General features: G+C 39.9%; 2 protein-coding genes across 11 annotated transcripts in view; one reads left to right on the top strand and one right to left on the bottom strand.

Moving 5' to 3' along the window:
* Positions 1-927: 927 nt before the first annotated feature.
* LOC123773713 (ribosome assembly protein METTL17, mitochondrial) lies at positions 928-13,513 on the top strand. Its single transcript, XM_045767578.2, has 6 exons — positions 928-1,220; positions 2,649-2,823; positions 3,790-3,921; positions 5,441-5,576; positions 6,960-7,100; positions 10,145-13,513. Exons 1-6 carry the CDS (start codon positions 1,173-1,175, stop codon positions 10,968-10,970), a joined length of 1,458 nt encoding a protein of 485 aa, XP_045623534.1. The 5' UTR covers positions 928-1,172; the 3' UTR covers positions 10,971-13,513.
* Positions 13,014-14,131, bottom strand: part of LOC123773712 (venom dipeptidyl peptidase 4) — an 87,889-nt gene continuing 86,771 nt past the window's right edge. For all 10 annotated transcript variants that reach the window (XM_045767576.2, XM_045767575.2, XM_069312514.1 and 7 more), the window contains one exon: positions 13,014-13,821. In XM_045767576.2, the coding sequence (XP_045623532.1) occupies positions 13,726-13,821 (96 nt within the window). In that variant the 3' untranslated portion in view covers positions 13,014-13,725. The remainder of the gene's footprint in view (positions 13,822-14,131) is intronic.

Below are 14,131 nucleotides of genomic sequence, written 5' to 3'. Positions count from 1 at the left end.
CACGTGGTGGTATTTCCCTGTGCAGATTTGGAACCAGCCTAATATTTTCCACTTTGCTTTCTCATTCCCCGCCTCCTCCCTTCTCTTTCTTATTCCCCATTCTTCCCCTCTAATCTTATTTCCCCTCCTCCCTTCTTCTACTCTCATTTTCCCCCTCCCTGCTCCCCCCTCACCCTATAATGCACACAGTCTCCAAAATGACACTCTTAATTAAACAGGGGAAACGAGATTAACGCGGCCGTTCGCTGGTTATTTCAGGCAGACCCAGTTGAGTTGTTAATGTAAACTCACTGCTTCTCTTCTGGTTTGCATCTAGACAACAGCTTACGACACCATAACAACGTATTCACTTCACATTAGCGTCGAGGTCCCAGCGGATATATTTAATGAATACATCAAACAACTAACACGTTTGCTGTTTACATCAAGGTTCGTGTAAACCTTGGTGTAAGCTAGTTTACTTGAAGATTAAATAGTGGCACCAACATATTGCCACAGAGAAATTGTCTACGCGAGGCTTCAAGAAGAAGTTTAGTAGTTCAAAACATTAAGATCATGGTCACAGGCTTATAGGTGCGTTTGTCAAGCTAGGAATCTTCATCATCTATAGCTAAGAACCGTCATAATATAGCTAGGAACCGTCATAATATAGATGAGAACCGTCATAATATAGATATGAACCGTCAAAAATAGCTAACAACCATCATAATATAACTAGGAACCGTCATAATATAGCTAGAAACCGTCATAAAATAGCTAGGAACTGTCATAAAATAGAAACCGGTGCCATCTTGTTTGAAACCGTTATCTGTTTTATATAAAAAAAATTACGAAATATTGCAAATTAATCAATACTTTTCCTAAAATATTTATCAACCAAAGAAAATGGAAGCAGTGAGGCGGCGCCACAAGCAAGCATCTGACGCCGTCATAACAACATACATCACCGTCCAGTCCCACGCACAGACTTTCAGCACCTTTGAGGTGCTCACGTCAAGCCTAACAGCCTTGTTCAGGCCTACGGTAGTTTCAGCCTTTACACGCAGCAAGTAGCATCAGGCGTTAAGCCAAGAATCAAGACTGAAGCCTTGTTAGAGAGTCACGAGTAAGGCGTCGCTGGGAAGAGGATATATCTTCATCCCCACCTTCAAGAAACACGAGTTTGGGTCAAGATGTATACCTTGAAAAAAGTATTTCCATTACATACATGTATGTTAAGGGTAAGTTCTGGGTAAACTTTGATTCACAGATATCCGTAGATATAAATATAAATATAATATTAGATAATATTTTTCAATTAAATTTTCAATTTCAATGATATTTTGTTTTCATGTTTGCACATTTATATTTAGAAAATAAGGACATAAAATAAATTTAAGGAAGATAAGGACATAAATCAAATTTATAGAAAATAGGGCATAAATTGAATTTAAGGAGGATAAGGGCATAAATCATATTTATAGAAAATAAGGGCATAAATTGAATTTAAGGGCTATAAATCAAATAGTGCTTCTAAAAGTTCATTGGATGTAAATCAAAATGACATAAATTGGCAGGACTTAAATGGAGGGATAACAGTACTTACCATTGTAAAACTTACTATCAAATTTTTACCATTTGAACAGTTTAAATGTAGCATTTTCATTTGCTTGCTTATACTGTACTGCATCTAGAAATTTATTTGGTCATTGAGGGGTCCTGCCTTTACCCTCATTTTGGGGGTAAGAGTTCTTGTTAGGTTCGTGACCAAGTTTCTTGAAAATAATGTACTGTACATATTAACCAACTCTCTAAATTAATAATTCTTAGTTCTCACTGGAACTTCCTTCATTTAGGGATGATGATTTACATGTATATGCAAAATTGCATTTAAAGTTAGCAAGTTGAATCAAGTAGCTACTTTATAAAAGACATTAAGGAGCCCTCCAATATTTTCAAGAATTTCATTTTCCTTGAAAATGATACATTTTCCTGTGATACAAATGCTATGCATGCTAGTGGCTGTACAAGAATGTAAGAACTCTTGTAGGTATATATAAATAATTAAATTAAAAAAAAAAAACATTGATTGAAAATGTTACACCATAGTAACTCTGTTGAGGGAGAGCCTCATTTAGAATCTCAACCAGATATGGCTACCCATTAGTGTTACAGACTTTTTACCATCCATACTTTTTAGCAACTTTCACATCCCTTCCTCAGCATCTCTCCTACCTTTCACCATCTTCCCTGTCCTTCACCCCTCTTTCCCTTACTATAACCATCTTCACTACACACTATCTTCATACATAATGCTACACAAGACAAAATAACATTTAATCATGATGTAGAAAATAAAATGCTGGATGAAATTTAGTAAGGATGTAGTCCAGTATTTAGTGAGATTGGAAATTGGTATTATTTGTCATTTCATGCAAATAGTGGGCATTTGAGGGTTGACCCTGACTCCCCTATGACCATCCCCAAAAACCCACCATTCATCCTGCAAGCTGGTCGAGGCCAGCCTCAAGCATCTGGCCTCTAACCTTGATAACAGACGGGCATAAATACTGTATTGTCTTTGTTAGATATAGACTATACATTATTTTTCCCATCAGAAAATCCAGTTTTCTAGATCTGTATTTAAACATTTCTTAATTTATTTTCAGGCATTTGCAGCAGAAGCCAAGGTGAAGCCAAAGTTTGACTTTAAACTTACAGAAAATGTTGCTGAAAAGGTGAAGACAGGATTGCTGAAGCCTCGTCATCACCCAGGAGTTTTACGTGTTGGCTCAGTTTGTATTCCTGATGATCTCTTACAAGCTGCTACCACTGCCCTTGTTGGTGGGTTCTTGAGAACTTAACATAAGTCTGCCCCTTTGATAAATCTCTTATGAAGAGTTTTTCAAATACAGTACTGTACTATATTATGTTTCTCAACTGTTGTTACTTAATGGATGGTAACTAGTATTACACTATTATTTAACTTGCTTTAATGGAAAAGTATATAGCAGCTCCTCGTTTAGGTTTCACCTTTTGTGCACATCTTATTACTGATGACTGAGTGGACTAGACTAGATGGGTTGTGTGTGTTACCTGCAGATGTGTCTGCTTCAGTGATGGATGTCATTTTGCTTAACTTGCTGCTGCAATCATTCAAGCAGTCGTGGCCAACCTTTTCATGACTTGTCTAGCCTGCAAGCTGTGTTGAGTAAACTTCAGGAGTTTGACTAGACACATTTACTGCTGACTTTTCATCCTTCTCTTCTTTAACTTGGAGGTTGAAAAGATCCCTGCTGCACTGGTGGGGAATGTCACCCCTGCCCATACTCTCATGAACCTGCCCATTGAGACATTCAATGAACTTGTCATTTGATGTCATTGGGGGCATCTAAGTGGCATGCATTGAAAGGAGGTTTTCATATTCATTCAGAGCCTGATTATGTTATTAATACAGTGCAGTAATTATTAACAATCTAGTTTTTATTGAAAGGGTATTGTATTTATTTAGGACAGTGACATGAAGAGTGATATGAAGAATATGTTGCTTACCAATATTTCATAATTACAAAAAAAAAAAATATATATATATATATACTACCCTGTTAAGCTTATTGATGTCTCACTAGCCCATCTAATGAACTTCCCAACGTTGCAACCCAAAGAGGTTGCTTAACATCGGGATACCTGCTATAGGAAGCAAACCCAATCCCTTGTGAACAGATTACGGTCACCACTTCACTAACAGAAGTGTAAAAGAAAGCATTGTACATGCAAGCCATTTACTTTATTGATGCTTCTTTGTTTCAGATTATCCTGTAGAAAATTTGATAAAGGATGGGAAAAAGTTGTCATCCTACATTAATTCCAGACACCCGCCACTGGAGAAAGAAGAGTACAAGGACAAACTGGCTAAAGTTATAGAAAAAGTTATGCAAACAGGTATTCAAGCACTCGATGCTTTATCATATTTTAAGTTTTATATAAAGGTTCAAATTTAGATTATATAAAAAGGTGTGCGTTTTAGTTTTCAGATGATCTTAGATTTTCTAGCCGAACCTAAAAAATTTCTTTCCAAAAAAATTCAAGAATAAAATTTAAGCTGTGTAATTATAATTTTTTTATGTACAGTAATATGGATGCAACTGGATTATTGGCATTATCCAGTTGCTCTTCTTGTAGTAAATGTTGGGAATTAGTCGTCCTTACCCCTGAGACATGTGCTGTGTCTCACTGGGGTACTGTTTGTGCACAGATTCTAGCCACAACCCATACAGTGGCTGTCAATCGTGATTGACAGCCTCCTTTACTGGCTGCATACTCTTCAGCACCTGGCCATTTTGGCACCAGTGATATTAAAGCAAAAGGCTGGTTTTTTTAGTACCACTTCCCATGATGGGTTGTTCAGGAAATACATTTTGACCTTAGTGTTCCTCAGAATCCCTAGTTTGTGGTTGCTCTGAGTGTGCTTTCTTGGTAGTGCCCCCCTTGGCTAGCACTAACGTGTAGGTTTATGCCTACCAGATTCAGTTCCTTTCTGCCCTTGCCATTTCTTGCTGTTGTGTATCAGTGTATGATAACTTCACAGAGCGTCCGGGGGCTCGCCCAGGTATTCGCGTTTCATTACAGTCAACGCTGGTTTTTCAGTTTTGTACTCTATAGTTAGCAACAGGAAGCCACCTTGGAGACTTCCCAGAAAACCAGCAATGATTATAATGAAGTGCCACTTTCTGATGAGTCTGAGGTGGCTCCTTGGAGCCTCCCTTTTTACTTCTGGGCAAGTGTTTTTTTCCTTTTCGGTGGCTCTTTGTCTGAGGTAATTCGCTAAAAAGATTCATCAGCTCCCTGTGCTGCCATCTGTTGATGGGCAGTTGGAACTAGAGTGGTAAACTACCCAACTACTGCACAGATCGTTTGCTTTATCTCATAGTAACCCTTACTGTTGTCTGTGCATCTCTCACTACCTTTCTAGTGGCCAAAACCTGGCCTCCTCAATGAGGTGCATAGAGCAGGGGTATCTGTGATTACCTGCTCACTGCACCTCTGTGTGGGGGGTAAAGTTCTGGCCTCTGGTAGGCCCTTATAGACTCGCTTGGGCCTGGTGTGACTAGATATCCGAGGAGCTAACCACATTGGCTAGTAACAGGGGGTCACATTGGATGCATCAGAATTAGGCATTTCATTACTTTCAAAGCTGCTTTTTTTCGGTCTTTCAGTACTGTATGTCCAATGTAAGTCAGTTTTCATAAAGGGGAATATTTAGTTCAGGCCTCAAATACCAATTGGGAACAGTGTGTGTCTGGTCGTTTCACATTTTGCAAAATACCTAGAACATCTTTGAATCGTATGCACAGTTATAGCGTTAAAAGAAAAGGAACAAATTTTCTATAATTGTGTAAACAGTCATTATCCTCCCAAATCTTTCATTACAATGATATGAACATTTCTCCATTATTTTCAGAGACCACCGACCCAATGTCTCCTGGACTACATGAAGAGGAGAGGAAACGGTTATTAGATTCGAGAAGATCTAAAGTTCATGAGAAAATGAAGAAAGAAACTTATAACTGGAGAGCTATTGAGTATAATGAGTACAAGTAAGGAGCCTTGTACCATATTCATCTGTAGTGTTTAAGACTAACACAAGGCAGTAGTAACAAGTGTTTGTAACATGCTGATCTTCAACTACAGTACTCGGTCTGCCCAACCACTTGGGTGGGACGGTAGAGCGACGGTCTCGCTTCATGCAGGTCGGTGTTCAGTCCCTGACCGTCCAGGTGGGGATTGGACCATTCCTTTACCCCGTCCCATCCCACCCCAAATTCTTATCCCGATTCCTTCCCGTGCTATATTATCATAATGTTTTGGCACTTCTAGTGCACTTCTCCTCCTGTTCCCTTCCCTTCCCTACCCTTAGTCAATGTCTGAGAAAGTATTGAAGTCACACAGTGGGATTGAACCCGTATCTCTGAAGTCTTCAGGCTTCAGTATTTTCTCATATTATATATATATATATATATATATATATATATATATATATATATATATATATATATATATATATATATATATATATATATAATATCCTTCTGTTTTGATACTGTACAGTAGTAGTTTTTGTAACTATGTGCACCATAGAACAAACATTGATGTACTAAGTAACTAGATAGTAGAACTTTGTACTGTTCACTTTATAGTCCAAAAAAATTAAGCTAAAAACAAGTAATATTCCTAGGTCTAGTATAGCACACATGTACTATATTAGGCCTTGGGATATACTGTATTAGGCCTTGGAAGGTTAGGTTAGTTTAGTTTGTCTTTGCAACACAAGTAGAAAATCATTGTCCGGTTTATCCAAATTCAGTGATACCGATTTCTACTTTCTAATTGCGTTATACATCAGCATATGTACTATGGTCCTCATCCTTCCTGTAAGTACTAACAAAACAGGAGGATGGGCTGGATATACAATATCACATTTTTGTGATTTCATTATAGAATGTCTAACTCTTGCTTTGTTTAGGTTTGTCTTCACTCCTGAAAGTACTGCAAGTTAAGAGGCTGCAGTCTCTCTTAAGGCCAGCAGTGGTTTGTTTTACTCTGACTTTCTGGTTACCTTCCCCTTTGGTGACAAAAATAGATATTGCTGCTCCCTGTACCTCTGTGAGGGGGGGGGGCGCAGGTTCTGTCACTGGTCCCCGGTATGCCTGTAGTGTGTCGCAAGTGATGCCACATTGTAGATAGTACCATATCAGTAGTTTCAAGGAGCCAACAGGGCTCGCCCAGAAATCGGCATTTCATTACATTCAATGCTGATTTTAAACACTGGAAACACATTAACCAATCGAATTTCCAGTAATAGAGTAGTGAAGTTCCCCCTACTCATATACATTGTTATGTTTAATTTAAAAATATCTTTGACCCATTAACACATCGTCCTATTTGTACACTGTAATAAAAACTTCCTTTTGTTATTGCAGCGCGGCTCTTTATGCTGTAGCACGGTTGGCCCCGGACTTTGCTTCATTAATTAAGATATTAAGCGAAATAAAGAAACGAGATCCAGAGTTCTCTCCTCCCACTCTACTGGATTTTGGGTCTGGGGTTGGCTCCAGCATGTGGTGAGTATAGCACACCGAGGCAATGAATCTTTATGTATGGCAGAAATGATTGATTTTGTTCCATAATGCAATGAAACTTTCTTTTCTGGTGGGACACTCAGTGGCTTTCCTAGTCAAAGCACTAAAGCAGTCAAGCCTTAGGAACCAGGCCTCTTGAGACCAGCCTGAACCAATCAGGATCAGCTTTTTGGCTTTATCTTCAAGACGAGGAGAGTTTGGTGATCAACCCAAAACAGAGATAAACCTTACCTGGAACCATAAATGCATGAAAACAAGCAACTGCTTGAAACTAAATTTCTAAACCTAAGGAATAGAAGGCAAGCAATTGTTTACAGAGGGTGAACATCATAGGGCAGCCCAGAACATCTGGTATCCCTGCCTGTCAGCCTGGTATCCCTGCCTGTCAGCCTGGTATCCCTGCCTGTCAGCCTGGTATCCCTGCCTGTCAGCCTGGTATCCCTGCCTGTCAGCCTGGTATCCCTGCCTGTCAGCCATCTAAACAGAACCCTTTTCCCAACTCTCATGGGAAAGAATGGAATAGGACAGGTATGTGATATAACCAAGTGGTCAATCAGAAAAGTGCATATATCATTACAGAGCATGCCTGGTTTCAAAGAGTCTCCTCAGTAGTTCACTGAGCTAACTCAGTGCTCCACAACAGAGGTCGGAGGGCTTTTCTGAAATAAAAAAAAAATATTAATAAAGCAGAGAAGACAAATTGGGCTAACCATGAGAGAATATGGCAAACATTTAAGTGCCACACAAGTGTAGCAGAGTCTAGGAACATCCATCAGCCAACACCTGCTTAGATGTGCCTGAAGCCCCAAGTTTGAATATTCGATATGGACATAGATTATTGGCAAAGAAAGCCAACAAAGCAGCAAGTTTCTGCATGTCAAGAGGGGATAAACCACAGGATGACTAAGCTGAACAACCGTCTGGATAACCTGGGTGAGACAGGTCTTGGAACAACAAACACATGGGACTGAATTGACAAACAAGGTTTTGATCCACCCAGCATGAGTAGCACACAAAGAACTCCACACCACAGTTGCAGGGAAGAGTGTATGATTCATTCCTTGGACAGACACACCAAACATCTTTGAGTAAAGGACTCCTCAGGAAGGTAAACATCTCATTCTTAACCAAAAATGAGAGAGAACGTGGAACTAAAAACAAAGACCAGACTTCAAGCTCACCAACATGGCAACCGAAAGATAAGAAAACCAGGAAGAGAACCTTGAGAAAACAATCCAGGACCGAAGGGGACACAGTAAACCGAGCGGAAAGAAGAAAATGGAGCACCCAGTCCAGAGACTAAGCCAGTTCTGGCGGCACATGATCAGGCTGGAGGAGAAACAGCACACAAGACAGCGTGTGAAGCGGAGGCGAGGAAGTAATGACTGAACGCAAGCTGCAGCAGCTTTGCCAACACAGCACAATACAAGGTGTCTGTATTCTGAATAAGATGCCAATCACGAACTGAGGAACTCGAGTATAGAGCTGCAGTAGACCCACATCCTGAGGGAGAGCAGGAGCAAACAGGCAGTCATTGGGAGGCTGAAAGGACATACCCCCCAAAAACACCTGCAACATGGAAGCTGCCTCATTCCACTCTGGGGACAGACAAAAACTACAAGATTCAAGTGAAAACAGAGGATTATCTGCGAGCCTGGATGACTCCAAAACCTTGTAAGACATCCAATATGGGGAAGAAGACCTAAACTCAAAAGAGGCCGTGTCCATGAACATAGTGTAATCCAGGTCGTGCAGGAGGTACGCACAGAGAGACAACTGAGCTGCTTGCTGGGACATTTAGAGGTTGGAATTCTTCAGAAGAACGAATCTGGAGGACCCAAAGGAACCGAAAATAAATTATGGTGGAAGCCACACCCAAATCAAACTTGTATAGAGGGGGAGCATAAGAAAACCCCACCCCTGCAACAAGTAACCCTCTGCAGAAGTTACAATGGCCCACAAAGAGTGAAATAGGACCCAAGGACTCATCTCCATCTCCCTGGGAACCACAGAAGAAGACCCTAAGGCTGAGCCATCATCTGTGCCACTACCTGAAATAGAGAAACAGAGTCCAAGGGAAAGGCTTCAGGAGATGAGATGGCTGAAAGTAAGATCCAGAAGCTTCACCGGGATCAGTAGGCTCAACTGCCGCCATGCCTAAATCGAACGGGACAAACCCTGGAGCTTACCAAGGCACATCCTGAAGTAAACCCTACAACCCTCAGATGCATCAGAGCTAGGAGGGGGGTGGGGGGTGGAGGAAGGATCAGAGGAAGAGTGGACCATGCCCAAAGGGAAAGGAAGATGATGTGGAGACGGAGCCATGGTTGAATTAACCATTTACAGTGAGAACTGAACACTGGAACCAGAGCGACAGAGTGGGCAACTAGACACTGTTACCATCAGCAGTGATGTGAGTGTGTAGTAGCCAGCTGACCCAGGCTATCTCCCTTACCCTATTCCCCCACAATTAGGGAGGTGGGGTGAATGACCTTGCACTAGTTTCATAAAGTTTTGATCATTTGTTTACAATGTTGGGGAAGTTCTTTTGTGGGTTTGAGGCCGAGGTATTGCCTCTAACCAGCAGTGGTCTGTTTTGTCTTGCTGGCTTTCTGGGTGCTGTCCCCAGTAGGTGGCAGACATGAATAAATTCAGAGATTTTATCATACATGCCACTTCTACCTTTGCCAGGGAAAGGAGGCCAGGTTTTGGCTTGTGGTTCCCAGAAGGCCTAAAAGAACTCTGCAACTGATGGCACTCAGCAGCTTCAGAGTGCCACAAGGGGGCTCCTTTCTTCCCCAGATAATATATACAGTACTGTACATAAAAAAAAATGTTTAGAATGCAACTCGGTGGCGAATATTGTATTAATCCATATGTATGCTTAAGGCTTACACAGTATCACAAGTGAGTTCTGTATTACTTTCAATAATGTATGTAAAATATTAATTTAAAACTTTAATTTAGATCCTGTATAAAACTAGAAAGCAAAATTTCATGGAATACTTTCATTTGTTTCCTAATAGGGCTGTGGATAGAACGTGGCCTGGTGCGTGCAGAGAAGCTGTATGTATTGATGCTAGTGCAGATATGAATACCTTGGCAGACAAACTTTTACGAGGTGGAAACTGCAAAAAACCCTTACGTGTACGGCCTGGAGGAACCTTCTTCAAGCAGTTTCTACCCACTTCCGATGCTCATAAATATGAGTTGGTGATGTGTTCTCGTTCTCTGTTTGAACTGCCAGATATAGCATCCAGACTTCGCACAATTGACATACTTTGGCGCAAGACTGGTGGTTACCTGATAATTATAGAAAGTGGTACAAATGCAGGGTATAGGCTAGTGCTGGAGGCACGAGATTATGTACTGGAATTAAGTAGGAGAGCCCAGGAGGAAGGAGACCCTAATCTCCAAGGTCATGTATTCTCACCGTGTTCACATGATATGTTTTGTCCACGATTTTTTGATGGCACTAATATTCCGTGTAACTTTGAAGTTTCATATAAACCATTTACATTTAATAAAAATGCTAATGCAAAAACAGACATATTTAGTTATGTTGTATTGAAACGGGGAAAACGTAATGAGGATGTTGAACAGTGGCCTCGTGTAGTACAGAGTCCTTTGAAATGCAAAAGGCATGTTATATGTCGTACATGTACAAAGTACGGTACACTCAAAGAATTGACGGTGACAAAACGTAGGCATGGAAAAGACTGTTACAGTGTGTGCAAAAGAACCTCATGGGGTGATTTGCTTCCTATTGTTCTTCCGGAGCCAGAGCCAACAAATACACTAGACTCGCCAACTTCCCTGTCCGAAAATGAGAACTGTCAGTTATCGAGATAACACGTTAGCTAGTGTGTTTCTTAAATCAAGAAAATAGTAATAAATAACAGAATCTGTCATAGTTTGTAAAATTAGTTTAAATAGCAACATTAAGAAAGATCTATTGGGGATAAAAGCTATTTGATCTGAATAGTCTATTTGAATAAAGTGTGTATGTGTGAGAAACTACAGACAGATTTCACTACCACCACCTTGCCTAACTTGTTCAAACACTACCATTCTGTTTGCGAAAGTGAATTTTCTCAAATTTCTTCGGCAGCTTTAGTTAGTTTAAATCAATGACTTCTAAGTTCCAGATCTCTGGAATTCATCCCTATCAATTTTATTGAGTCGCATTACTATTTTGTACATAGTGATTATATTGCCTTTTTCTTCTAGTTTTTACCATATTTAATGTGTGTAACCTCTCCACATAGCTATTGCCCTGTGTACTCGCCTAGTTGTGTTTGCGGGGGTTGAGCTCTGGCTCTTTGGTTCCGCCTCTCAACCGTCAATCAACAGGTGTACAGATTCCCGAGCCTACTGGGCTATCATATCTACACTTGAAACTGTGTATGGAGTCAGCCTCCACCACATCACCTCCTAATCTGTGTAGTAAGTACGGCTCTCTTGTACCCAGCACTTTGTCATTCAATTATCTTTGCCTCTGTTAGGGAACATAGGAAGGAATTTTCTTTTTATTGTAGTCAAATAAAGTCATATTTTCATAGCATCATTACCATGTATATTAATGGTACCTGTTGTAATGATACTGGGATTACCGTACCCTTTGACCTAGTGCCCTTACTTATCCAGTATTCCTCTTCCTAGAGTCCCTCAGTGAGGTGTGTTAGTACTAGAGTATCCAGCCTTGCTCCTATTTATTCTATAGTACACCATTTTCCTGGTTGCCCTCAATGTTCTTTCCTTCCTTGCCTCTGGAATTTTCTTGGCTCTCTATGTTGATGGCCTTGGCCTCTGCTGTTGAGATGACATCCACCTTTCCTCCGATGGCAGCTTCAACTTGTAATTGATGCCGTGTTGTCCTGGGCCACCAATCACGGCTTTCTCTTGGATGTAGAAAACCGTTTTATTCATCCAAGACTTGTGCTATGACTTACTTTGAAGCAGGTCATTCGTCATCCCCTGTGTTGCTCTATGGTAATCCTCTTTTGTATAAAGAGTCTGCTGAACTTTTGGGGTTAATCCTCGACAATCATTTGTCTTAGTTGACCCAAATCTCTTACCTCTGAGCTGAATGCTGTAAGGCCCTCAACTCAAGTCTTGTCCCATACCTTCTGGGAATCTGATAGATGCACACACCTCTGTTTACATTCCTCGCTCATGTTGTCTGAACTATTATGGCTGTCCCGCTTACTTGTCTGCCTCTCCAACTCTTCGTTGTCTTGATTCTCTGCACCATACCTGATTGTGCCTCTGTGTTGAAACTGGGGTCCTGTCTTTACAGAATCGTCGTAATCCTGTCTTTGCTACCTTGCGAGGTCCCTACATCTTCCCTCTCCCTTATATTGTGCTTTGACTGTTGCCCCACCTGTGGGGGCCCCTGTTCTTTCACTAACTTTTTTTGTATGGTTGTCTCGCTTGCAAGATTCTCTCTGTTATGTTCCCAATATTTCTTGTCGTTCCATCCCTGTAGAGGGTCCCACTTCCAAAGTTTTGCAAGACCTTGACTCACATGGCAAAGGCTTTTTACCCCTTCTACTGTTTTGAAATGCCTTTTCCTTGCACTTTTTTTTCTTCACAATCCCAGTCCATTGCCGTCTTTACAGATTGTTATTAGTCTACTGACAGTGTAGGCTACTCGATTGCATTTCCTGACCACACTTGTGTCGCCTGCCCCCAAAGACTAGCATCTTCACGGCAGAACTTTATGCAATTTTGTATGCTCTTCAACTGCTTTCTTGCTGTTAATATTCCTTTTCATTTCTGTCGACTCCTGCAGTGTCATCATACAGGTATCATGATGGCTGATGACAGCTATCAGTTTTAAATGGTTACAGTGGTCAAGCACATAAATATTAGGATTAAATTAAAAAAACAACAGCTTATTTAAAAAATGTATTTCTTTTATAAAGTGTATTTATAGGACTACCTGTAATCACTATGCCAACCCTTTTAAAAATGTCTGCAAAATTTTGTTTACAGTACATATTTTTCACCAAAAATACTTTACCTTGGATCCCCTCCCTGCTTTGGTAAACTCATGTATTGCACAATACCAATATAAAAAAACTTGAATGGTTGATAAGACTAAATTATCAGCTAATATGTAGCAAACATTTAGGTAATTAGTTGGCATGAGTTTCTCATAGATAATGAGTACTAAATACATTTAGTATATCCATAGTGTGAACATTTAAATGCTATACACTATACAGTCAGCAGATAAATACTGCCGATTTTAATATATACACAGGAAAGTTTTATAGGTACAAGTAAAAAGGTAGACTGATCTAATTACAGCTCAATCTGGAATGATGTGATTTTTTAAAATGGAATGTAAATGATTATTAAATTTAGTCAATAAAAATAATAATGCTCAAGCTACTCGAGATACTATTAACCAAATGATCTTCCGTTTCATGTAACTAATTAAAAATTACTCAAGAAATTAAAAAAATACTAAACCAAACTAATGGTTGTATCACTTAAGAAAAGCTGGACTGATGTAGCATTTAATGCCAACAATACTCGCACACAACTTTAATGTAACTTTCACAGATAGTCCTTCAACTCTGATAAAACCTGATGATAGTTAAGTTTTGTTGAAGCAGTCATCAAGGAAGTCTTCCATGGAATGATAGTGATGTCTTTTTACACCCGCTAAGCCGTGGTTCTCGTCTGGATAGCTCTGAGGAAACAAATTTGTTTATCTACCGAATACCAATTATTTTTTTTTATCCTAAACAGCCGATGCCCAATACTCTGGCTACAGGAAAAAACAGATTGAATCAGCAGCATATAAAAGCAAAAGATACAAATTATTTCATGGATCAAGAGTAAGTGGAACAAATATTTTGGAACACAATAGTGTTGAACCGGAATAAAAACAAACTACCTGTATTTGGAAAGAAATGGAAAAATGCTAGTCCTGACATCTTTTTCAAGCTAGTCCACCATGTGCTTTTCTAAAATGACCAATATTTTTCCAATTATTTATG

This window comes from Procambarus clarkii, chromosome 72 (assembly GCF_040958095.1).
Source record: "Procambarus clarkii isolate CNS0578487 chromosome 72, FALCON_Pclarkii_2.0, whole genome shotgun sequence".
Taxonomy (NCBI): domain Eukaryota; kingdom Metazoa; phylum Arthropoda; class Malacostraca; order Decapoda; family Cambaridae; genus Procambarus; species Procambarus clarkii.
This window is presented reverse-complemented; position numbering and strand designations above follow the sequence as displayed.

Excerpts from the sequence above, each read along its gene's own strand:
- LOC123773713 (XM_045767578.2), top strand. The coding sequence starts at position 1,173 with ATGTATACCTTGAAAAAAGTATTTCCATTACATACATGTATGTTAAGG. Across the intron at positions 3,922-5,440 it reads AGAAAAAGTTATGCAAACAG|AGACCACCGACCCAATGTCT; the intron begins GTATTCAAGCAC and ends CATTATTTTCAG. Across the intron at positions 7,101-10,144 it reads GGGGTTGGCTCCAGCATGTG|GGCTGTGGATAGAACGTGGC; the intron begins GTGAGTATAGCA and ends GTTTCCTAATAG.